Here is a 27,011-nt window from a genome sequence, read left to right as displayed (position 1 = left end):
ATGACGTTGTCAGTGTTCCAGCCTGAGAAACTGTTAGTTTCCCAGTGGAAAATCATTTCAATCAAACAGTGTTTAAACAGTAATACATTCTATGATGCTAATACTTCTGCTTGATGTCTTAGTGACATGGTTGGTCTTTGTTGAGACATGCTAGTTTAAAATTTTGGCATTTAAGGAATCTAAGGGCTTCACTCTATGTCTGTTAGCCACTGTGGAGAAGATTCTCAGCCAAACATACAATTCTCTAGTCCATAGTGTGTTTTAGTGTTCTATCCAAATCCAAAGACAAAGACATGTGATTTTGTTGATTGTACAGACACAGATAAAGATAATGACATCTCTGTACACCAAGGTTATTATAGTTAACGAAATAACGAAAACTAGGATTGAAAAAACATTTTCGTTAACTGAAATAAAAATAAAAATTAGAGTTTTAAAAAAAATGATAACTAACTGAAAATGTATTGTGTGGTTACAAAACCACTAAAATTATAGTGAAAATGTCCTTCGTTTTCGTCTTTGTCAACTTTTTTCAAACGTAAACCTTTTTGGTTGATATGAAATCTATTTCATCTATCTGGTTTTATGACTTAATAAACTTATTGGGGCTGAGATGGATCAGACAAAGGAAATAAAGGAAACATTTATTGTGACTTTTTTTAATCTGACACCTAACAAATACCCCATTACCAAAAAACTAAAACTAGTAAAAACTGAACTGAAACTAAACATTTTCCAAAATACAAAAACTAATTAAAACTAGCAAACTCACTCTAAAAACTAATTAAAACTAACTAACTAACTAACTAACTAACAAAAATGGCACGTCAAATTCTGGGTTTTGTCTGATCAGATGGGTTTACATTGGTGTTAATGGAAAGACTGCTGTGTCTCATACAGATGCTAAGGGCTAGGCTACCTGTTTGTCCGTATCTGACACCAAGTGGCACTAAGCAAACATCTGTATCTGACGAGTTGGCATCGATAGCGGATGACTAAAATGTTTGCAATGATAATGCAAACATGCTGATGTTTAGCAGGTATAATTTTCATCATCTTAGTTCAGAGTGGTAGCATGCTACCATTAGCAAATTAGCAGTAACTAACCAAGAACAGTATAGGCTGGTAGGTATGTCATTGGATCCACAGGTATTGGCATAATCCAACGTATTGGACACATTTAATTTAAAGTCAGAGGATCACCAAAGTTATAAGATACATCCTCTGGATTCCTGAATGTAAAATATTGTGTAGATACATTATTTGAAGCCTGCACATTAGCAAGGACCCTTAAAATATTCCAAGAAAGCCATAAACAAACTTAAAGAAAGACTAAAGTAGTGTTTATTTAAGTTTGTTTGTGGCTCATTGGTGTCTTTGTCTGGACTACATGTCTACATCTGCCTGCCTGCTTGCATGCGTGTGCATGTGTGTGTGTGTGTGTACTGATTCATGGAGTGAAGGGAGTGGTGGTGAAGGGTGTGACTCTGACACACACTGTATCATAGCGTCCAGGTGAGACAGTGTTTATAAAGCAGCAGCTTGGCAGCAACACACAGTTTAATAGAGGAGATAACAGAGCGGATAGAATACGACGGCCAGGTGAGTCTCACATCAGGAAATACTCCTGGTCACCTGGTTTTCATTGTATTTGATTGTTTCTGCTTGCTGATATATATATATATATATTTTTTTTTTACTTTTTCATAGGAGGAACGCAACATGAGGATACTTTTACTTCTAGCTGGTAAGATATCTTTCTTTTTTCTTTTGCTTTAATATTGCAGTGTTCTCTAAAGTTTCCTATTTCTGTTTCAAATTCATTCTGCAACTGTCACTTTAAACTTTCCACACCAGATGTTTACATTCATAAATCATGGAGAGTTAACAGCAAAGAAACACCGCAGCAGCGGATAACACTGATCGCGCCGTTTTCTGGAAACTAACTAAGGAACTAACTTGAACAGAGCTGCCACAGTGATTGTTTAGAATGAAAACTTGCATACTCTCTATTCATAATGTCATCCGTTCACAGTAAAGACAAAACAAAATATTGTTTAAAGCTTGTTAGTATAGTCTTCAAGTAATAGTTATAAACACCATGACTGTGTCTAAGCCTGAGGGAAGTGTCCTTTTTGAGCACTGTAGATTTATGTAGTGTTCAGCTGCAGGAGTAAAAATGAGTAGTGATAGCAGGGGCTTTATTGATTAATTAGCAACATATTGGACAATGAACTTTTGCACCCTGATATTGCAGATCTACATGGCTTTGGCTCACTGCTCTCCATGGCTTACTTTTATGTTAATCTCACATCGGTGATTCAAGTGCTGTATCAAATAAAGTAGTAAGTAAGTCAGTATTGATTGTGAAGTGGGATGCTGATGTTTTTGATGCATTATTTCCTTTCTTGTGCTGCCTTCCACCTGACAGCCATAGCTGCAGTATCCCAAGCCCAGACTGACTGCTCCCAGGGGGCTTGTTACCCACCCATCAATGACCTGCTGCTGGGAAGGGCTGACCAGTTCCATGCCAGCTCAACCTGCGGCCTCACGGGCTCCGAGGTCTACTGCACCCCTTACCAACAGGTAGGAGCACAGTCCTGTGTTTAAAGTAGGGATGTATCAGAAATATGTCGTTTGGGAAAGCACCATTAATGTGATGGAAACAGATGTTGCTCTCTGAAGTTGCTGATTATTATTCTGAGGGGGGTATGTCTGTTTGTAAGGCATTATCTTTCTTGAAATTATTATGTTTATTTAGGCATTATGTTTCTTGAAATAATGAAAAGTAGAGTGTGAGAATACTGGAAATATACTTAATAATGAATTATATGCCAATATCAAATCAATTGTATGCTTTGAATGCACAAAAGTTGCATTGCCTATAAACATTAGATTAGAAAATACAGTATTTGCCCTATTTAACATGACTTCCAGTATAAACTATGCCCATTTCTGATCTTCTATCCAAATGCAGATACAGAAACAGATAATTCTGTTGGTTGGACAAGTACAATTACAGATTTAGATTCAGATTCAGATTCAGATTCAGATTCAGATACAGATACAGATACAGATTCTGATTCTGATTCTGATTCTGATACAGATTCAGATACAGATACAGATTCAGATACAGATACAGATACAGATTCTGATTCTGATTCTGATTCTGATTCAGATTCAGATACAGTTTCAGATACAGATTCAGATACAGATACAGATACAGATTCAGATTCAGATACAGATACAGATACAGATTCAGATTCAGATACAGATACAGATACAGATTCAGATTCAGATTCAGATACAGATACAGATACAGATTCAGATACAGATACAGATACAGATAATGTCTTTACAACTCTAGTTTAAAAGACATTTCATCCGTGTGGATCGAAGGTGTTTTGAGAGTCAATAGTCCCAAGATTGTATATACACCCTGAGGAAGGCGCAAGCCGACACGCATTGGTGTTTTTAGATGTAACCCATGCAAAATAAAAGGTTTTTAACTTTTGTCAATCCACCAGAGTGCCTGCATTTTCTTCTTTTGAGTCCCAAGATTGTCTCACACTGTATTACACTGTATTAGAATTAATCTAAAAGATAAAAAATGAAAAGACTAAGATCAAATCTTAGTAAATCATCTTGATAAAATATCTGTTGACAAAGACAAACGTGGGAGAAAGCAAAAGCATAAACAACTTCAATTCTAAAATATTGATATTGGCTTTTTAAACCCCATATCAGTCAGATCAGAGCATAGATACTGTCACTGTCTCAGCCAGCTGTGTTCACCCGGGCCACACATGGGTCTCAGGGGTTTGCACCGTCGGGAGGCAAGCAGTGCAGAGGTCATGGTGAACAGACAGACAGGATGAAGGCTGTGGTGATTTTGGCCAGACTGCCTGCTGTCCATTTGTGAAACAGTCTGATTTCAGTGCCAGAGCATCATGTTGCAACTGTACTCTTTGACCATCTGCTGCCTCAGCAGAAACTTACTCTTATTGGATTCAAACACTGAGCAAGAGCCAATCCTGTAATGTTGCAATTTTAATTTTTGCAGGGGGAAAAGCGAAGCATGTTTTTAATAAAACCCACTAAAACAAGTAAAACTGGACTGGAAGCATAATGAAGTTTAGTTTCAATCTGGCATTATTGTGTATCTGCTGTGCTGTCAGAATTCTCTCAGACAAAGAATTTTTTTAAAAAGATGTTCCCAAATATTTTTGATATGTGCAGTTTTTGTTGTATTATGACCAAGCTGTTCTCAAACTACAGTCCAAGATACCCATTGCTACTTCATGTTGAATGTAAAATCTTCATCTGCCATGTAACTAGAAACTCCCACCTTCAGATTAAAGTAGTGAATATTTTCTCAGAAATGTAGTGGAGGAAATATAGAAGTCTTACAAGCTGGAAATAGTAACATAAGTCAGTACAGTAGGCCTATATAGTAAGTTAGCACTTATTATAATGACTCTGTACTGGACTTGAGTAAAAGCAACCACATGTAGACATGAGCATGACTCTGTCGTTACATGGAAAACCCCATCTTCCAAAGGACGTTGTATTTCAATTTCAGTGATTTTCAGTATCATCTTCACTAAAGAAACGTAACCACCTGAAAAGACGGAGCAGCTCAGGAAGACAGGCGGGTTAATGTTTGGGTTGGGGTGACATAACTATCATGCCGTGGTTTTTCTTGTGTGTGTGTGTGTGTGTGTGTGTGTGTGTGTGTGTGTGTGTGGATTCTGCCTCAGGGTATGGATAGCTGTGTTAGGTGTGGACTATTTTCCCCCTTTTTAAACACCCGAGCCGCACCTCATCCAGGAAGGGAGGGGCAAGAACACTCAGCTGTAGCTCAGAGCTGACACACATGCATGACTACGAATAGAGACCAACGATGATAAAGATAAAAGTCCTCTCAGCCATCATAGAAAACGAGTCACATCTTGTTGGTTATTCATCATCACACTGCTGCAAGTACTACATTTTGCAATAGATAATTAAGTGTAATAATAATGTTGCAGAAATACTGTAGTGTTGATTGGTCGCACAGCTTAGAGTTGCCATAGCCTTGAATATTTTCATAGTAATGTAGATGGTATTTGAAAGTCTTAAAAGTAATGTGGGAATAAATGTACGAAAGAGTTGACGGTGTTTCCACATATTCCGGAAAATCTGGTATTTTATATTGAATAGTTTTGTGAGAATATAGTTGTTTGCTACATTTTAACATTTCTGTTATTGATACTTCAGTGCAGTCAAGTCCCATGCAGTGGACCAAGTTAAATTGTAGTTGTTCTGATACATTTTGTGGTCTCACATCCTCACTTATTAGGTCTCCTAATTAGTTTGGGACATTTAAGGCCCTCAGAATCTTTTAAAGTATAAATGAGATTATTTATTTAGGTTTGATATAGGATCATTGAATGTATAGAAAAAGATCAATCAAATAAATCAAAAGTATCCTCTTAAAGGCATGCATTTTAGATTTCATCAGGGGCCCAAATCATTTTGGTGCAGTGTCAGATTTGCTGCATATGCAACTTGGAGGACAAATTGTTGGAGTTTATAACTTTACTTTAGGAAAACTAGCCTTTATATGAAAACATTGAGTATTTATACTTGTCTGGGTGAAGTAAGTCCTCAGATGTCCTCAGATCTGTGTAATGGTTTGCCCTTAGTGTTAGATCATGTCTTCATGATAGGGTTTCATAACATGCTGCGGTTCCTTTTTTTAGCAATTTTCTTGAAATTTGAGGGCGTTTACATGAGATGTTGGAACATCTGTACACAGTAGGGTGAAGACCTTTTTATTTTATCGATTATGATTTAGCTGTAGTCAAGGCTACCCTCTTTAATCGGTGTCTTTTGGTAATGAGGAAGCATGCACAGACAAATTCTACAAATTTCACACAGGATCATAGCATCATATCTGAATGATATGTGTTTATGATGATGAGTCTCCTCTTTACAGACATGTCTACTTTATGCTATTCCCATGCAATTTAATGCAAAAAACGTCATTTTTTTCTCATGCATTAAAATGTGCTGCTGTATTTGGATATTTCTGCATACTGGGGTCACAAAACAGGCATTGAATTACATATATTTGGTATCACTGTTAAACGGAGATTTAATGAGCCCCATTATATTCAAATGGGATGATGTTGAGCATTCCTTGAAACTGTAAACACTGTGTAAAATGAGCTGATGTGACCTCCAGGAAAATTACAGCATTTTCCTATGTGGAAAACAAATCTTTTGATTGTAAATTTGCATCCAAGTGTGGATGAGTTGAGACACGTAGCAGGAGAGGGAAACATTAGCAAGGCCGTTATGGTGTAACAATCAGCAATCCAAAGGCCACTTTCCCCTACAGGGACAGCAGCCAAATCTGTGTGCCAGAGTGGCAGCCCTGTCCAAAGTGCCCAGAATAGAGAGGGAACGATTAAATATTAACTGGTGAAAGCAGCGGCCAGCTATTATTGATGTGAGCACCTCTGTCAGGAATTAAACAACATTTCCATAAATTCCCAAAGACAGTATTGGAGCTAATGCACATAGCTCATCCGCTCACTTTTATTTAATTCGATACATAGATTTGAGTCATTTTTGCACATTACATGCAGACTTTACAGGTGTTTTTGACTGACTAATTTGGTTTACCTGTGTAGTATATTTTATGTTACAAGTGGTATATTTTATGTTACTTTTAATGTAAGTCTTCTGCTTTAGTAAAAGGCCCCAGTCTGACCTCTTGTTCATGGAGCAGCCGGTTTAAACCAGAAATAACCTACTGTAGGATCTGGGATTTGTCAGATATTAGAGGCTGTGGAAGCAGAATATAAACAGTATAAGTTGTATCCTTTTAAGAACCTGGTCTCACAGGAATCCGTGAAACTGACACGGATTTCGCTACAATGCAAGTTAATGACATATCCCGTGGCTATTCCATGGATATTTGGATTTTGATCACATTTCTAGCGAGAAATACATGTTTTATTTTCTAAATATTCACTCAGTGAATGTACATAATCACTTTGTATGTTGGAATAGCCACGGGATATGACTGTCATTAACTTGCATTGTATTTCACGGAAATTTGAGTGATTCCGTGGCTATTCCACGGATTTTGAGTTAAGCGAATCCGTGGTTATTTCACGGATTTCTGTGAGACCATGTTGCCTTTTAAGGTTAAAAAGTAGACCTAGCAGCGTGCGCATTCACAGAAAAATGTGCCCCATACGTGGGATATGGGATGCAAGATTTGAATTGTTTAAATGATCTGATAAAGACAGAAAAATACAGAGAGAACTGAGGCTTTGTTAGAGAAGGACCCTTTTTTCAGCAGCCTTTGAGATTGGACAAAAATTCTCCTCCGCTGCACCTAGGCAGTGTATTCTGATGTCTGATAATAAAGACGACTAAAAGGAAACAGACGTGATCTTTGATTCATTTCTCACTCAAGAGAGGTAGTCATTTCCACTACACCTGTGTTCACAAGTCAAGTTCCACAGGTGTCACAAAATATGACATAAACTGGGGCAGCACAGTGTTCCTTCCTCTTTGGGCCAAAATCTGCCCCCAAGATGTTTGATCAGCTGAATTGAAGCATTGTTTACCACAAATTAAAGCTGTTGGTCAACAGGCTTCCCATCTGAGCCAGATTGATTTTCTGTGTGCTTTACTCAGTGTGGCAGCTTATCTTACTGGCAAAACAGGGAGGAAAGAGACTGATTTGGTAGTTGTTCTTAGAACCAGTCAGTTATGGGACAGACGCTCAGAAAAGAAAAAACACTCACTTTTTCCACCTGCTATTTAACCCTCTGGAGTCCATCTGTTTATTGAAAATACACATGTTTTATTTACAGTAATAATAATAATAATAATAATAATAATAATAATAATAATAATAATAATAATAATAATGATATGTAGAGAAGCTGAGAAAGCCAGTTAAAGTTCAATCATAGGAGCTTTCACAGTGTGCCATTTATGTTTCTAGACCATTTTTAAATTGTGAATTTTCTTCCTACAATGAAAACTATTACTATTTTTAATTTACATGGAAATATACTGTTTGTAGTTTTATTTTTTATTATTTTTTTCTGCTGTTTTTGTGTGTATAAATAGTAAAAAAAAAAAAAAAAGGTACATTTCCATAGACACCTGTTCCTGGCAGCTTTATACTTTGTTAATTAAAATAAAATGACAAATCTGACTGATAGCCAAGTTTGTGTGGGAAAAAAAGGAGCCATGCATGTGATGTAAAGACAGACTGAAAGACGTTAAACAGAGACAGAAATGAATGCAGAGAAAGTTGACAAATTTGAATCAAAATCTCCTGGACTTCAGAGGTTTAAAATGGGCTGGATACCAATCGTATTGGTAAATCCTTAAGATTGACAGACAACACCAAAAAAGCTTTTTCTAATCCCTCTGTGGTTGTAGACCATTTGGTGATGTCTGATGTACCTATCTATGTCTCCACAACAGAAACAGTTTATGTCCCTAATGTCAACTAACTAGACATAATGTGCTCAGTGTAATGGCAATTACAAATTACATTATGTACATTATGTAGCAATGGTGTTGGGGGTTTTGCAGTTTTGGCCTTAAGCAGTTTTGCCTAATGAATAAGATATTAGACATCCTGTTTCTGTTATTGTTCAGACTACATTGATTGTCTGCACCTGGATCTGCACAGTGTCCTGGCAGATCCACCCTGATGAAGGCAGTTTAGCTTAGCATTTTAAATTTAGGTTTTTTTATTATTATTATTATTATTATTACTGTCCCAATAAAGAAATCGCATTGGAGCAGCCAGTTTATTTTTCTGTTACAGGATAAAACACCTGAGAGACTCATTGACCCGATTCCATACAAACAAAAAATATTACAGTTTAACTACCAATTTACTGATGTTTGTTTTTGTGTGTTTCTTTTTCTTTTTTGTTTCTCAGAGGAGGATGAAGTGTTGTCCATGTGACTCAAGGAACCCTAATGGTCCACTGGCCCACACTCTCAAGGATGCACTGTCATCTTCTGGACCAGACAGATGGTGGCAGTCCAAGAAAGGTGAGCAAGAAAGAAAGAAAGAAAGAGAAATATATTTTTGCCAGGATAACTTGCTTTGTATTTACACTGTAAAAAAAAAAGTTTTCACAGTAAAAAAAAAAAAAAAAACAGCAGCTGTGGTTGCCAGAACTTTACCATAATAAATATGGTGCAAGTTTTTCTAATATTACGGTAAAATGATATTAGCACTGTTGATTTCACGTTTAAGATTGTCATTTTATTCCATATTTTACCATGAAAGAAAAAGTTTTTCCATCAAAAGAAATGCTTTTCTGCCATATAATTGACAAGAAAATACTTCATAAATGCAGCACAAATTAAAGATTTTACCATTAAATATTACATATATTTTTGTTAGAGATATGGTGTTTAGTACATTTAACAGTGAGAAAAAGTATTTTTACAAAAAATAAATGCAAAAATTACAGTGATGTACAGTTTATATATGTATTACAGTATATTGCCAGTGTATTTTACAGTAATGTTTTTGGGGTTTTTTAAACTGTAAAAAAAACTGTTTTGGCTGATATATACATTTACGGTGTTTCATTGTTACTGAAACTTATTTAACCCATTTATCATTTTACATCTTTTAATGTCATGGTTTTTCACCGTAAAATCTACAGACATTTTTTACAGTGTATTTAGTTAATTGTCCTCACCGACCCTGTTAACTCCAAACTGTGCTGAACAGTGTCCTCTACTGATGGACATACAGTATTACGTCAAAACAATCTGTAAAGTACAGTATTCTTATGTCATGTACATGCTGTTCTGCTTGTTTGTCGTGTAGAGGTGGATCCAGTCACTCTCCAGCTGGACCTCAACGACCTGTTCCAGCTTGATAACTTGGTGCTCAGCTTTAAGGTATGATACAGTCTTCAATCACTGCTGGATCACATGTTATTTCTATCTCTTCTGGTGAAAGTGATGAATGCTGTGATGTATCTGCTTTTGAAAAATGTTGTATTTATTGTTTATTTATCTTTATCGTATATACTGTTTCTAATCTTATATTTCATATTGTTTAAAGTGTAAATACTTTTTATTTTTGCTTAAATTATTTATACTTGTTTCATTGATGCCTTTTTCTACTTTTATTATACACTTTGCTGCTGTAACACTGGACAGTTCCCCGTTTTGGGACTAATATCTTATTTTAACTTATGTCTTATTTTTGTGTTATTTAATCATGTATGAAACACATCTTACAAGCAAAATGTATTTTTATTCCATAGGGTCCTCGTCCCGATAGCTTTGTTATAGAGAAGACATTAGATAATGGCAAGACATGGCAGCCTGCTCTCTACTTGGCAACAGACTGTGAAGAAGCTTTCCCTGGCATTCCTACAACAACGCCTCTCACTCTGGAAGACACATACTGCTACACACTGCCCCCTACTGCAGCAAACCCATACCAAGACCACACAGTAAGGACCAACATCTTCAAACCATTGTCTTGTCATTAGGAAGGTTATTATAGTTCACGAAAAATAACGAAAACTATAATTGAAAAACATTTTCGTTATCTGAAATAAAAATAAAAACTAGAGTTTAAAAAAACAACAATAACTAACTGAAACTGCATTGTGTGGTTACAAAACTATCTAAAACTAACTAAAATTATAGTGAAAATGTCCTTCGTTTTCGTCTTTGTCAACTTTTTTCATACGTAAACCTTTTTGGTTGATATGAAATCTATTTGATCTATCTGGTTTTATGACTTAATGAACTTATTGGGGCTGAGATGGATCAGACAAAGGAAATAAAGGAAACATTTAATGTGACTTTTTTTAATCTGGCTGGCACCCAACAAATACCCCATTACTAAAAAACTAAAACTAACACTAAAACTAATAAAAAGTAAACTAAAACCGAGCATTTTCCACAAAATAAAAACGAATAAAAACTAGCAAACTCACTCTAAAAACTCATTAAAACTAACTGAATTTGAAAACAAAAAATCACAACGAAATTAAAACTAAAACTACTGAAAAATCCCAAACTATTATAACCTTGGTCATTAGACTATGCAATTATATTTGCAGGACAAGCACTAATGAGTTATTAATAATATTGAGTTTGACTCAAACAATCAGGGCCCTATATAACTTTACTTTGTTTTTTCTATTACTGAAGGATATTCTGAGATGTCCTCACCACAATAGGTCCTTGTGCCTTTTTTTCTCTGCTTGTGGGCATAACATTTAAACTCCTTTAAAATGAATATCATGTTCATTAATTCCTCACTGAGTCCTGTTTTTAGTTCAGTCATCAAATCTTTCATTTTTTGGATGCTTGTCATTTTGACTATCAATATAGTCATCATTCTTTTTCAACTATATTTTTGTGACCAAAACATGGGTTTTTAGTTTTAAAAATGTTTTTACTTAAATATAGTTTAACATAGTTTAGTTAGTTCTCCATAAGATGGCATATGGGTCAGTGACAAATAAGGGTTGGCAAGATGTCAAATGGTGTAACCACAAAAAATGATAAATATTAAATACTTCATCCACCTACATTGTATTTAAGTGGACTTATATATATATAATTACTTAATTTAAAAAAACATCAAATGAAATTTTTTTTTTACATTTACACATTTCGTCAATTTTGAGCGAACATATTCTAAATATAACAATTTTTTCTAAAAGTTTTGACAAATTATGTAAAAATTTGTTATAAACCATAGTGTTGCAATGTAAACGTGGACTGTATTTTTCTCATTTTAGTTCACATTTATTTCCCTGTATATAATCAGATTTTTATGGGGAAAAAACGACTGGTTACACCAACTGACACTGGGTTAGATCACTTCATTGACCCATATACAGTGTAATAACAATACGTACATTTCTCTTCTCCAGATCCAGTTTAGTCCTTTGCGTCAGTACGCCTACGTCCCACTTCCCAACAGCCAAAAAATTGAAGGTAAGTCTCTGTCACACATTACTCCAGCGTCAAAGGTTGCAGCCTGCTGACTGACAGCTGTCTCATCCACAGATGTTTCCGCGGTAACGGGGCTGAGGGTGAAGTTGACAGAACTTGGCCATGTGCCACGTCTACCAGGCAGAGCTTTGAGTCGGTTTTTCGCCCTGAAGGAGATGAGGGTGATGGGCAGCTGTATGTGCCATGGACACGCTAACCGATGCCTGCCAGAGGCCCAAGACTACCCACTGCCAAACAGCGTACAGGTATGTATGCAGGTGTTTTGGGGTATGGAGGGTTTTTGGGGGGCAGTTGTTTTTTTTTTTTTGCTTTATACGGCTGGATGTTTCCTGGTGATTGCACTTTATTTACTCGGCTAAACACATCCTGGACTCACTGTGTCTCTGTAATGAATGCTCACTGCAAAAAAGGTGTGTCTAAAAACAAGATAAAAACACTAAATCTGAGGGAAATGATCTTGCTGCATGGACAGATAATTTCACTTGACAAGATTTCTTAAATTAAGATTGTTAAATCTAGAAATAAGCATGTTGTACGCTTAAAATAAGAAATTAACCCTTAAAATTTAAAACTTAAAATACTGGTAATGTATGAAATGAAATAACCTAAGGAATCTATAGATATCAACCGTGTCATATATCTTGTCCGTAAGGGGTGGTTATGACCTAAAGACCCTCTCTATGTGTCTGTCCTGTAAGTGAAACCCACCTCACACCCAATATGATGGCATACTGAAGCATATTTGTAATCAAGTAGTCAAGTCAAGTACAGTTTATTTGTCCCAACTTATGCAATTTGGTTGCAGTCTAGGTCTATAAAAGACATAAAAAACAATACCTTCCAACACACATACATGCAACAGATCACAGCCTCAATATACTATATATATATATATATATATATATATATATATATATATATATATATATATATATATATATATATATATATATATATATATATATATATATATATATATATATATATATATATATATAACAAAACAAAAACAATAGTGCAACAGAAGGCAATTCCAGGTTAAAGTGTTAACCACATGGGTCCCCAACATCAACATCAACAACATCATCATCATCATCATTGTAAGCTGATTTAAATTAAAAATGAATTTCCAACTTTTACCATTCTAGACATTTTCTTGTTTTTGCAGCCACTTTGTATGTATTTAACTCAAAGATGCTTGCAGGGATAGCTTAGTGATGTTCCACCCTTTCTCCCCTGTTGACCACAACCTGAGTGAATCAGCTGACTATCAGCTTTAAATTAACTTTTGTGTGTGTGTCTCTTTTGCAGGTGAATCCTCAGTGTGACTGCCAGCATAACACGGCAGGTGTGAACTGTGAGCGCTGTGCCGATCTCTACAATGATCTGCCCTGGAGACCTGCAGAGGAGGGCAACACTCATACCTGCAAACGTAAGACTTACCCATACCTTTTACACATCTCTCTAAACAAGGGAATGATACTGTAATGTCATGGTAGACCACAGACTGTAGGAAAACAATGATGCAACATACCTCACTGCAAAAAACATGAAGTATTTTCTTCTTCTATCTAGCAATAGTATCTTAATTATATTGTTTTGAGTATAATTATTATTATTATTGTTGTTGTTGTTGTTACATATAAATATATTATACATTGTGAGCCTTTTCATGCTTTTCAATATATTCAACTGTTGAATACGGTGAGTTGTTACCTAAAATATTGGCTCCAATTGAGAGTTTTAGTTACATGTAGTTTGAATGTCTCTATGTCATGTGCTGTGTGGTGTTGTTGTTGTTGTTGTTGTTGTTGTTGTTGTTGTTGTGATGTACAGTGATGTGAAAATAAATTTCCCCTTGGGGACAATAAATCTAATGTAATCTAATCTAATCTCCTCAGGCTGCGAGTGTAACAACCATGCACAGAGATGTCGTTTTGACCAGGCGGTGTATGAGGCCAGTGGGCGGAGGAGTGGAGGTGTGTGTGAGGCTTGTCTGCACCACACCACAGGACCAAAGTGTGACCAGTGTGCGCCAGGCTACCAGCCAAACCCTCGCAGCCGAATGGACCGTCCCGATGCCTGCATACGTAAGTGGTTCTTTAGTAAATGAACAGCAGTCTGACCTGTGGGACCTGAGTGCAACACATCAAAAAATATGTTCAAACTTGATTAAACCTCTGAAGTCCAGGAGATTTTGGTTCAAATTTGTCAACTTCCTCTGCATTCATTTCTGTCTCTGTTTAGCATCTTTCAGTCTGTCCTTACATCACATGCATGGCTCCTTTTTCTCCACACAAACTTGGCTATCAGTCAGATTTTTCATTTTATTTTAAATAACAAAGTATAGCCAGGAACCGAAAATACAAACAAAAGACACAGGTTTCTATGGAAATGTACCGTTTTTTTTTTTTACTATTTATACACACAAAAACAGCAGAAAAAATAATAAATTATAAAACTACAAAATCGTCTATTTGCATGTAAATTAAAATAGTAATTGTTTTCATTGTAGAAAGAAAATTCACATTTTAAAAATGGTCTAGAAACATAAATGTCACACTGTGAAAGCTCCTATGATTCCGTTTTACCTGGCTTTCTCAGCTTGTGTACATATCTTATGTAAATAAAGTTATTACTGTAAATAAACATGTGTATTTTCAATAAATAGATGGACTCCAGAGGGTTAAAATGATTTACACAATATCCAATCTTTGATGAGTGGCTCATGTCTGTGTTGTTGTGTTGCTGACAGGCTGTATCTGCAGTGCTGAGGGGACAGTGAATGGGGGCAGGTGTGATGACAACACAGGCTCCTGTCAATGTAAAGTGAATGTTGAGGGTCCGCGCTGTGACCGCTGTAAAAGAGGCTCCTATGACCTGAGTGCCTCCAACCCTCTGGGCTGCTCCAGTGAGTCATTTAACATCTTCATATCACACTTTGTAACACCACAGTCTTCTTCCTTCACCTCTGTCTGTTTTCAATGAGCATTTAACAATTGATAGGTAAATATAATGACTGTGTTCTCCTAAAGTTACATGTTAAGTACATCAAATACCCCAGGAGATAAAGGTAACTGATTCTTTAAGGCATAGTGAAAGTATACTGGCTTACCAAGTCTAACTGCAGTAACTACATTTTTGGTCAAAATTAAGTTATCACCAAAAATGAACAAGTTGATGTCTGTTTTATCTTGTGACAAAGTTTTAGATTTCAATTTTGCTTTATTTCAGAGAAATAATGATTGCAAAAATTGCAGTAACTACAAAATCCAACTCAAAACCAAAGCTGACCGCAGTAATTGAACTTTCCATCGTCTGATTTGACTGAGATACAGTGTAGTCTTGTATTTCTTCATTGTGTTGAATAGTGAAGACACGAATAAGAGAAATTATAAGTTTATTTGAAAGGGAAATTATAATCTAGATAGTGATTAAGTAAAAACGTGAGATACAATTATATTAAGACTAAAATATAGCATTACTTTATAATATTAAGTATAAAATACACACATCTTTGAATAGAGTTGTTAAACACTTTTAAATACACTTATAACAAAATACATTTGAAAATGTTTATTCACTGAAAAAATATAAAAGCTGAAGGAAGACAACAACATTATAGTTACTGCACTCTGTTTTTGCATTAACATTAGAACCCTTTAAAGCAAATAAGTGTCATATCACTGACCTACCTATATCACATTTGGCTCGCCAGTTAAAACATTTTTTTTTTTTAACTTTAAACATAAAATCCGTTTTTCTCAGTTTTATACTTTGTGTAGTTACTGCAGTTAGACTTTGTAGGGCAGCATATTTCACATTTAACAGAATTTCATTATTTTATGTTTTGATGTATTAAATTGGAAGAATCTGATATTTTACTTTGCCCTGTTACATATTGAAACCTTTTTATATAGTAGTTATGCATACTGGTGAGATGTGATGTGTGTGTCTGTGTCCGGTACCTAACGCTGATGTTTCCTTGCTGTTCAGGGTGTTCCTGCTCTCCAGACGGGTCACTGTCAGATGTCTGTGACTCACTCACAGGACAGTGTCCCTGTCGTCCCCACTTCCACGGCTTGAAATGTGAAGTGTGTTCCAAAGGCTACTGGAAACCAGCCCTGTCAGGACAGTGCACACCCTGTGGCTGTGACCCCACCAGGTCATACAGTGATACTTGTGACCAGGTACGACCTCGACCCAGAAATATAGAGCACCACAATATTTCACTCAATTTAAAGTAGTTAAAACTAAATCATGAAAATAAATATAATTGTATGACAATGTAATAATAATAATAATAATAATAATAATATGAAAAATAATAATAATAGTAAGTTAAAGTAAAAAGATAAGTCAGTTAAAATGTGAGAAAATGTACTGTATTTTTCACCAGTCCACTCAGTCTCTGTGTCCCACTATAACCAGTCCACTCAGTCTGTCTGTCCCACTATAACCAGTCCACTCAGCCTCTCAGTCCCACTGGTAGCTCTACTGCCCGTCCTCAGAAGTTACATATGTGTTGCCATTTGTAGCCTGAGTTTATATCGAGTTTGTATTTGTTCTCAGAAGCAGTGACACTCAAATCAACTCTGTTTATACTCTCCAGGTGACGGGCCAGTGTCAGTGCAAACCAGGCTTTGGAGGACAAAAATGTACTGAGTGCCCGGACAACACATACGGAGACCCTCTGGTAGGCTGCCAATGTAAGTCAGCACCCACTCTTCACTCATTTATTGTTGAGAAGACATTTGTTGGATTTGTGGAATGTAATAATTATATTGGTCATAGTTAGATTATAGTTGAGTTTGCTGTCTCAGTCTTGCCAAAAACAAAACAAAAAAGGCTTTATCTGTCTGATATTTTTTACATTTGTATGATTCAAATTTTACAAAGTAAAAGTGAACCCGGCTTGTAAATACCCCAGGTTCACATACAATTTGCATGTTTAGCATGATTGCAGTCTTAGGTTAGTCCTTTATACTTTTGATTAATCTAATAATATAAAAATAAAAATCTGAAATCTGAAAATGTTATTACATTTTAAGATTGCACTTTTTTTCTTCAAAATATACATTGTGTAAGGCAGTGTAGATGTAGCCGGTGTTCAGTGCTAGAATTTAATTCTACAATTTTGATACTGTTTAGTATGGATGGAGTGGTATTTAAAAGTGACCTATACAATACGCAACAAAAAGAGCTGGTAAAAGGTGTATTAGCCATGGGTTGGCTAAGTTTCTCCATGGTTAGCAGTGCACTTATTACTCAGCAAATGTCCAGAGTTTGATTCCTGGCCTTTGCACATATTTACTATTCGTACTAATGTTGTTTTTCTCACTTTTTCCTTTTAATGTTGAGAAGTCTGCATATACATATTGACCTGTTTGACCTGTTGCCCTCATGGAGGCGCTACAGGTGCATCCAGTCAAAAACAAACAGTTTCTTCCCAAAAGCAATAACAACCCTGAACTCTCATATGCACTGATTTTCATATGGACTTTATTACTGTGCAATATTTCTTCTTTTTTAAATATACTATAACTGGCAATGTGCAATAATTTGTGCAATAAATTGTCCTTCAACATATTTATGAACACTGTATAGCATCATATCTGCGTCTGGCAAATTGAATGGAAAACTGTGCACCTTAAGTCCCTTTCTTGCCTATGTTTACATTATATTGTATATATTTTTCTTTACATTTACTTGCCTATGTATGTTTATGTTTATATTGTATATTTTTATATTTTATATGTATTTTATTTATTGTCCCACTGCTTTTTGGAGTCAGCTCTCAAATCTCATTGTACATGTGTATAGTGACAATAAAGGCATTCTATTCTATTCTATTCTATTCTACTAGGTACTGGGATGCAGCAGTGAAGCAACTTTTAAACATAAGCATTCAAATGTATGGGCACCTGAGTGTTCCAAATAGTGCTCAAATGAGTATTTTTCTCTTCCTCCGCAGCATGTCAGTGTGATGCTGAAGGAACACTTCCAGAAGTTTGCGACAAGCAGACAGGAGACTGTTTGTGCCGGCCAGGCGTCACCGGAAGGCAATGTGACTCCTGCAGTCGAGGACGATGTGACTCCTTCCCTGAGTGCGAGACATGTCCCTCCTGCTTCTTCACCATGGACGCCCAGAGAAAGAACCTCAGCTTGGCTCTGGGGAAACTCACCTCCAGTTTTCCTCTTCGTCCTGGAGGTTCTGGTGATCCTGGAAATCTCGGACCTCGCATCCGCACCATAGAGGCCACCCTGAAGCTGATCCAGGACTCCATCTCCCTTCCACCCACTACTGCCACAAAGGTTGATGATGCTCTGTCCCAACTGGACAAGCTCAGGTGAGCGACTGTTACATAAACATAAACAGAATATGGGTCTGCTATGGTAATAGCAGACCCATGTTCTATGTTTTAGAAATTCATAAATTTAATTACTTATCCCTATACTAATTCTTGGATGGAAACCTTTTTCTCTCTCTATCACTGATGACTTATTAAAAAACTTTTTTTTCTCATAGGGATCAGGTGGACAAGGTAAATGATGAGCTTCCCCCCCTGGAAAGAACTCCTGGTCTGAACTCAGAACTGGACAAATTGAAGGATCTACTCGACAGCCTCACTCGGGAGTACAAAGCTAAAAAAGATGCAAAGAATAACTCTTTCAGTGAACACAATAAAGGTCAGTAAGAAAGACACACCAATGCCTGCTACACACTTACATCACCCTTAAGTGGCTCAAAACAAAGTGATATTTTATAATAAAAGTTAAAATATGGCACAAACACAATTTTTTTTTTTTAACCAAGTATCTATTGGTGTTCATATGTATTTACGCATCTTTTAGTTTACATACGATTTTTCTTTCTGTTACATAAATACAAATAAACAACTATACAAAGTTATTCATGAAATGCATGGACTGAACAGTCCAAACAAATAACAGCTTGGCAAACAACTTAGACTCAATGGTCTGTTTCTGACTTACTTCTACATCACACATACACTTGGACAGTTCTGAGGTAGCAAAGTTTGACAACGTTTCACATTGGTAGATTTAAGTATCTGCTCACAGGGCTCCATCTTGTTGTGAAAATGTCCACCTTAAGATGAAGGTGAGCCGTTATCCTCTCCATCACATAAACCTTCTTCACTCTCTCCTGCCACTGGGGTATAGTAGGAGGGAGTGGTTTTAACCACAAGACAGTTATTATCTTCCAAGCTATTAATAATAGGACATGTAATAGATACAGCTTCCTTTTTTCCCATCTTCCCCTAGGGAGTGCCCCTATGATATAAAATTGTGGGGTCAGAGGTAAATCAATGTTTAATATAAATAATAATTTGTTCTGAATCCCTTCCCAATCATTTTTTTTTACTTTGGACAGTCCCAAAATATGTGTGTGTGGTCACAATTAATATTAATTTAAGCAAAATGTCTTGCTGAACCATCTCATCATCTCCACCATGTTTCTCAAACAGACATTCTGACATGGTGACATCATAAAATCTGATCATGTTGATTTTTCCGTCTTATTCAGGAGCATTTTCTGCCATCCAGAATGCCTATAATGAGTCTACAGATGCAGCTAAGAAAGTAGATGCCACCAAAAAGCCCTTGACGGAGTCTGCTGATAACAGAGAAGAGACTAAGAACCTTAAAGACAAAGTACAGCCAATTAACATCAGAGACCTGGACAAGCTGAACCAGAGCATGGCCTCCCGACCTGACCTCACTCCAGTAGCCAAACAGGTAACAGTAACAAAACCTCATTTCATCAACACGAAACACTCTTGCATTTCATTTTTTTCATTTATAGTTTGTTAATGGCACGAAAAAACTACAGCTTTGAAACATGTTTCAGAAACAAACATCTTCTTGATCCACTGTTTCTTTTGAAACGTTTGCTGACTTGTAGTACTTTAACAGATCATAATTGTGATGTTATTTGAATTCTGGGTAAATCTGCTAGTGCAGCAGATTAATGGCACATCTCAAGAGAATCATTCAAATTGGTATACAAGCATACAATTTGGCACAGATACTCTCTAAGGGTCACTTTTTTGGGAAAAGGTGTTGGCCACCCAAAAGATGGCTGCTATTTCTGTCAAATTCTCATTATGTCAATCATTCAAAAATTGATGTAGGCATAACATTTTGTGAAAGTACTCTTTTAAGAATGTAATTTGCGAAAATGGTGCTTGTCCCTCAAAAATTCAAGAGGGCAGTATTTTCAAGATGGCCACCATTTCTCTTGAATCCTTACATCAATTTTTCCAATGGTGATGCTGTCATCAAATTTGGTACAAATATTCTTCAAGGAACATTCTCAAAATAGTGACCCTTAGAGAGTATCTGTGCCACATTTCATGCTTGTATACCAAAGTGAGCGATATTTTTTTACTAATCTGCTGCACTATACCACATCTGTCGTTTGTAAAAATAAAAAAAGAAGAAGAAGAAGAAGAAGGGGAAAAAAGCTTCAGAGTGTTTCTGGGGAGCATATATAGTGAACCTGCCTGATTTTTATTCATTACTTCTTGTGTGCAAGTGGGAATGTTGTCCTTAGAGGAAAGCTAAACAGGTCACTAAAATATTTTAGGATAATTCACTGTACATTTTGAAGCGACCTGGACAGAAATTCTTAAGATATTGACAAATCTATCAACACCTGATATTGAATGGCTATTTTGTCAAATGTGATCATAGATCCAATATGTCCTCTTTAAATCACTAAATGCTATCTATACAATGTGGCTTTTTAGGTCTGTGGAAGTGTTCGCTCAGAGCCCTGCACACCTCTCAAGTGTGAGGGTGGAAATTTGTGTCCACCGGTCGGAACCCCACCTTGTAAAAAGGGTGAAAAGTGTGTGGGTGCCCTGCCTCTGAGCAAGAGGGCTGACGCTGATGCTAAGGATGTGAAAGACCGACTGGACATGCTCTCTGGGAAGATCACAGACGCTGCAGAGAAGGTACACACACACACTGATCACTTTTGATTTCTGCTGACTCAGCATACACACCACTGAGAGTATTACAAAAGCACAAGCAATTTTAGATGTTATAGATTATACTTTCCAAGCATGATCCAGTTTAAAAAGCAGTACAACACATGGTTTTCACGAGGTACAGGGATTTTTGTAAATATGTATTACGTAAATATGTATGTCTAGGGAAAAAAATTTTAATTGAGTTGTGGAGAAGGGGTAGGTTTAAATAAGCATATGCTTCATCCTACTCCTTTTTGGACATGTTGCGTTTACATTATAACTTTTGTTTTGACTATTGCTATTGTTGTTTTGATTATTCTCATTGGATTTGTTTGTTTTTCAGTTTACTTTGTTGTGTTACTCACACTTTTCGAAATAAAAAAAGCCAAACAAAACTAAAAAATTTAAAAAATACTATAAAAACAGTGTACAGATTCCAAAGCATCATTTAAGTTTACTTTAATTCCTTACAGCTCCAGGACACACAGGACACAACCAATCAGGTGAGAGAGTCTGCAGAGAAGCTGGCTAAGAAGATGAAACAGGCCAGAGACGAGCTAGAAGACGACTTGAAAGAGACGCGGGATGTTGTGAAAGATCTCAAAGACTTCCTGTCAGGTAAAGACTGTTTTGGTGCAGAGTGGCAGCTGGTAGCCTACCACATGCAGCCTTTAAATATTTGTTTGCCCCTGACAGGCCCCTCAGACAGCTTAAGTGAGATTGGAATCAAATTAATTATTTTGCTATTTTGCCTCTAAAATGTCCTGTTTCTGCCTGCACAGACCCATCCTCCAACCTAACCCACATCCAGGAAGTGAGTGACAGGATCCTGGCAGCCAAACTGCCTCTGGATGCTCTGAAAAAGAAGCTAGACGAGCTGAAGAAGCTGGCAGCCAATCTGCCAGACAGCACAGCTGTGTTGAATGAGGCGGAGCCGCAGCTGGACACAGCCAGGAAACTGCTGAAGGAAGCCCAGGATGCCAGGTGGGTCTTCACTGTCCACAACCAGGCTACTACTACTGATACTTAATGCTGTTTGTCAAATTGTTATCAGCTTTGCAAATTTACAACATTTGAAAAAGGGATAAATAAAAACTGCTATTTTTTTTATTAATCCCAGGATGGATATTAAAACAATTTAAAGGACATTATAGATACATCATGGAAGATTGTTACATGAAAAAAACTTTGCACCGTGATTAACCCTCTGGGGTCTATGATGGTGCCGTCCTAATCAGATCATGTGATGTTTAACAAAAAAAACAGGTCACATGGAGCGCTGCTGTCAACTTCACTCCAAAGTCAAACTTTAAACTTTCTCCCAGTTTTTGTTTGACATTCCTAGCTCATGTAAAACCAAAGATATGAAGGTTTTAATTTGATATAAATATTTGAGTGTTGGTGTAGTTCTCTTTGTAATTTAGCACATAGTTTGTTTTGAAGAGTTGCAGCTAACAAGGGGAAAAAGCCTATAAACATACATGCTTTTATGGGAATTTTTTGTATATAGTTTTATTATATTAAAATGTTTACCTTTTTATATGTTAATATTTGTATCCTATGTTTACATTTTTAAGTTCCAAAACAGTTTATTGAGCATATTTGTGGTTTTTATTGTAGTAAATAGTATAATTTTAAAACTCGAATTTCATGGTTTTTGGCCTCAATATGTTGATCAAGTAGGTTAAAGTGAAAAAATAATTGTCAGATCATATAGGTGAAGAAAAAATGGATACCAAATATAGGTATAGTAAACATTTTGTATGTGGTACATGAAGGGCAAAATCAAAAGTATTCAAAAATAGGCTCATAGCCCAGAGGGTTAAATACATTAATCAAGGTGCTGCATGTTCTTACATTTTAAATTCAACAGTCTTTATATGAACTTTTTTATTTATACTATATAATTTTTGCTGCAGACAGCTGAGTGACTCAGCAGCAGCTACTGGAGCTGGGTGGACAGCAGCTGGCTAAACTGCCTTCACCAGGCTGACTGACAGCAGTAATTTAGTGACCTTTTCCATCTCATGCCCTTGTGGATTGACACATTTAATAAAATGGTATCCTATTTGATCAGTGAGATGTGTGATTAACTACTAATATCCAACATATTCACATCTTACACAGTACCATTGAGTATTCCTGTAACATATTACCCACAAAATAGCAAAATCACATTGACCAAACACAGTCAGCCATATTCTAAATTTTGCCCTATGCTTTTTCATGTAAAATGTGATAAAGGCTATCACGGCTCAGTTGGTAGAGCGGGTTGCCATCGATCGGAGGGTCGGTGGTTGGATCCCTGACCATGTCAGCCTACATGTCAAAGTATCCTTGAGCAAGATACTGAACCCCAAATTGCTCCCGATGCTGCGTTCATCGGTGTGTGAATGAATTCCCAGTGGTGGCAGGTGGCACCATTTAGGGTAGCCTCTGCCACCAGTATGAATGGGTGTGTGAATGGGTGAATGAGCGCAGTCTGTAGTGTAAATCGCTTTGACTAGAAAAGCGATATATAAGTGCAGGTCCATTTACCATTTTACCATCACTGTTTTTAGCATCACATCCATTAAATCTAAATATCCAGGCAGCATCTAGGAGTTAATCTGGAGTTGTCCTTACAGTTTTTTATCAGAAATGTTTTTTGAGGCCAATTCTTAAAATGTTGTGATCTTTTTACAGGTACATATGGTGCCCTTTAAACTTTCCTCTCCTCCTGAGTATGAATGTGTGGTCTGTTATGTCTTGTCCTGTTAACGTCCCAATGATGTAAACTATTTTTTATTTGGCTTCTCATTCACAGGGATAAAGCACTGGAAGTAAAGGGCAACGTGGACGATTTGCTGGCAAAGTTCGGCCCAGAGGAAGACGCCCTCTCTGACCTGGAGGACAAAGTACAGGACAGCATGGATATCATAGACAACCTGAACAAAAATCTAACTGAGGTAGGAATCATCGATACATCAAACAAATGGATGACATGGTGGTCCTGCTTGCAAAGCATTATTAAGCTTTAGTGATCTCCTCGTTCAGGTCAAAAACCAGCTAAGCCCAGCTGAGGAGGCTCTGGATGATACATCGGCCCTGCTGACACCAATAAAGCCTCAACTGGATGAGCTCAAAAAACTGCTGCAGGATGGAGGCGAGCAGGCCGATGATGCACAGGAAAATGCAGACAACGCAGCTACAGAAGCAGATGCTGCAAATAAGGTGGGAGACCTACTGTAGCTGCTGTAGTTTTGTAAATTTGCTTTTATGACATTGATTCCAAAAAAAATTAGACCTTGTCTAAAACATAAATAAAAGAGCATGATAATTTCCTTATCATTTTAGACATATATTCAATTGAAGCTGTACAAAACAATACACAGAAGTTTATGTTGAAAGTTGAAACTGATAAACTTTTGGGGGGAATCAAGTATCAGTAGTGTCAACTTTATGGGAATCTGTGTCTTACAAAGGTCCATGTTGGAATCAGGGCTAAGATTATTTATTTGTATTCTTAAAGGGAACTTAATTAATCCATCCCCATTTAGGATTAATGTACTATACAGATTACAAGTAGCTGAAACATTTAAATGAGTTTGTTATTTTAGTAATAGTACTATATTTTGCAGTGCATTCAATTGCAATTAGGGTAAGTAATTGAAAATGCCCTGGAAAAGGATTTGTTGAACATTTGGAAACCCTATTAAAGTTGCTGGTTAAAGGAGGAGAGTTAATATATGTGTGTATGTTTGTAGGAGCTGTTGTCTTTGGAGAAGCTGCTGGATCTTCTTAAAAGAAAGATTGCAGACAGTGGAGAGGTGGGGCCAGTGGCCGAGCGTCTAGATAAACTGCAGCAGGACGCTGGAACTCTGACCAACACCACTCAAAACATGATGAAGGATCTGGGAGGTAATACAGCAAAACCACACCACCAAATCTGTTTTTGAGTAATGCTATTCGCTCTGAAATGAGAAAGCTTCATAAATAGGTGTTCTTGTCCTCTGAGGAAGGAGGATTAACAGCTATTTCACCATTACGCTGAAAGGCAGTTCTTTAGGGTGAATCTGAGATTCTGAGACAAGATAAAAACACTAAATCTGAGGGAAATTATCTTGCTACATGGACAGATAATTTCACTTGACAAGATTTCTTAAATTAAGATTATTAAATCTACACTGAAAAAAATTGGAGTGACATTTACTTTAAAAAAAGATAGGCAAGTTTTTCCACACAGAAAGTGTTTGTAATCTTTACTCAGGCTGTTTCTAAGTAATATTTATTTAATAGAACCACTTGTTTTTTTATGAAAATACACAAGTAAATTGCAGATTCACTGATGTCCCTCAATTACATTTTACTTGGAAATATCAACTAATGAAGCCAATGAACTGATTTAGTGAATATTACTTGGAACAAATGATTCAATTTACATACAAAACTGAGGACACATAGTAACAAACAATCACTAAGTAACGCACCACATGAAAAACTGATATTTTAAAGTAAAAGCACTGAATTCATATTTCTTTGTAGAATTTATATAGATAATTGAAATAATAATTACAGGGCCAAAAAAGTCTTTTTTTAGTGTAGAAATATACATGTTGAATGCTTAAAATTAGAAATTAACTCTATGGAGTCTTGGGCTATTTTGTCCATTTTATGAATCCTTTCATGTCTTTTCGTGTCTTTGTAAGTCATTTTGTGTCTTTTCTGGTCATTTTGTGTCTGTTGCTGTGTCTTTTTTAGTTATTTTGTATCTTTTCTTGGTCATTTTCTGTCATTTTTTGTCATTTTGTGTCGTCTGTGTTTTTTTTTTTGTTTATTCTGTCTTCTCATTTTGTGTTGTTTTTGGTCATTTTGTGTTTTTTTTAGTCATTTTGTGTCTTTTCTTTGGTCTGCTTTGTTTTTACGTCTGGATGTGATGAAGAAGCCATGCTTTGGTGCTTTTGGAGACTCCAGAGGGTTAACACTTAAAACAAGATAAATTATCTAACACTTCTAAATCTAAAGTTGTTGTCTTTTTTATCTTGGTTAGAAACAAATAATTTGCAGTGTACAACTTGATCTTTTTCCCTTTTGATTGTGACTTGACTGTTATATGACCACACAGGATATAAGTAGGCTATTTGGGTGGAGAGGCCTATGAAACAGAATGAATACTTTTAGTAGACAGGGTCTTTGGCAGACACTTAACTTGACGTCTGGCTGGCTTTTATTATATCCCTGTACTTTTATCTTTTTTCAGATAAAGCAGATTCCCTCCGGTCGCTGCAGAAGGAGGTCCTTGATAAGTCAACAAAGCTTCAAGGACTTGATGCTAAGCTGGAAGGCCTTTTGAAACAACTTCGACAGAAAGTCAAGGCCGTCAACAGCTGCCAGGGCTGAGCTGTCCTCCAAGCAGCAGTGCAAAACTTCATACCAGTCTTTTTACTCCATTCACCCTCGCACTGTCACTTCACTGAAGGAGAACTCCTCCTTAACTCTGAAACAATGTTTTCACTCTTCTCTATGGCATTGCACCTCTTCTCTGTCAGTTGTCAACTAATTGTGGGAGATGTAGGAAGTCATTGTTTGGAGTTGAAAACTCCTGAGTGATAAGTAACAGTGTCAGTGTGTGTGGAGGGTGGGGCCCTTTAATGATGGTCCTTAAGGTTCCATTTGCTGTCCAGATAGCTATTGTGTGTGTAAATACCGATGCTATCACGTTACATAGAAAATATGTATTTGCAAAACATGGTGATAGTGTAAATTTGTCAATATCATTTTGATTATTCAGCATTTTTCTAGAAAAAGACCACAGCTTCTGGCTTTCTGACAGCAAAGAGCAAAGACAAACTTTTATTTTTCAACAGCAATACACACTCCACTGTGAACACTCCTCCACAATTACTGCATTTTTTTAGATCTTAAAAGGTCAATGTCACATTATTTATTCTCTGTTTTGTATATGTTGTTTTCACAATATTTAAATAAAGCCTACTA

At 36.5% G+C, this 27,011-nt stretch overlaps 1 protein-coding gene across 1 annotated transcript; it reads left to right on the top strand.

Moving 5' to 3' along the window:
* Positions 1-1,718: 1,718 nt before the first annotated feature.
* Positions 1,719-27,007, top strand: LOC131968309 (laminin subunit beta-3-like). Its single transcript, XM_059329130.1, has 22 exons — positions 1,719-1,747; positions 2,432-2,586; positions 8,970-9,084; positions 9,878-9,951; positions 10,323-10,514; positions 11,955-12,018; positions 12,091-12,281; positions 13,348-13,468; positions 13,938-14,126; positions 14,792-14,947; positions 16,033-16,226; positions 16,649-16,745; positions 18,011-18,386; positions 18,566-18,726; positions 19,586-19,797; positions 20,811-21,017; positions 21,509-21,653; positions 21,818-22,019; positions 23,842-23,983; positions 24,072-24,248; positions 24,782-24,935; positions 26,275-27,007. The coding sequence occupies exons 1-22, from the start codon at positions 1,723-1,725 to the stop codon at positions 26,412-26,414; spliced, it is 3,489 nt and encodes a 1,162-aa protein (XP_059185113.1). The 5' UTR covers positions 1,719-1,722; the 3' UTR covers positions 26,415-27,007.
* Positions 27,008-27,011: the final 4 nt, after the last annotated feature.

The sequence above is a fragment of the Centropristis striata genome, chromosome 3, assembly GCF_030273125.1.
Source record: "Centropristis striata isolate RG_2023a ecotype Rhode Island chromosome 3, C.striata_1.0, whole genome shotgun sequence".
Taxonomy (NCBI): domain Eukaryota; kingdom Metazoa; phylum Chordata; class Actinopteri; order Perciformes; family Serranidae; genus Centropristis; species Centropristis striata.
This window is presented reverse-complemented; position numbering and strand designations above follow the sequence as displayed.

Excerpts from the sequence above, each read along its gene's own strand:
- LOC131968309 (XM_059329130.1), top strand. The coding sequence starts at position 1,723 with ATGAGGATACTTTTACTTCTAGCTG. Across the intron at positions 1,748-2,431 it reads GATACTTTTACTTCTAGCTG|CCATAGCTGCAGTATCCCAA; the intron begins GTAAGATATCTT and ends TCCACCTGACAG. Across the intron at positions 16,227-16,648 it reads ACAGTGATACTTGTGACCAG|GTGACGGGCCAGTGTCAGTG; the intron begins GTACGACCTCGA and ends TATACTCTCCAG.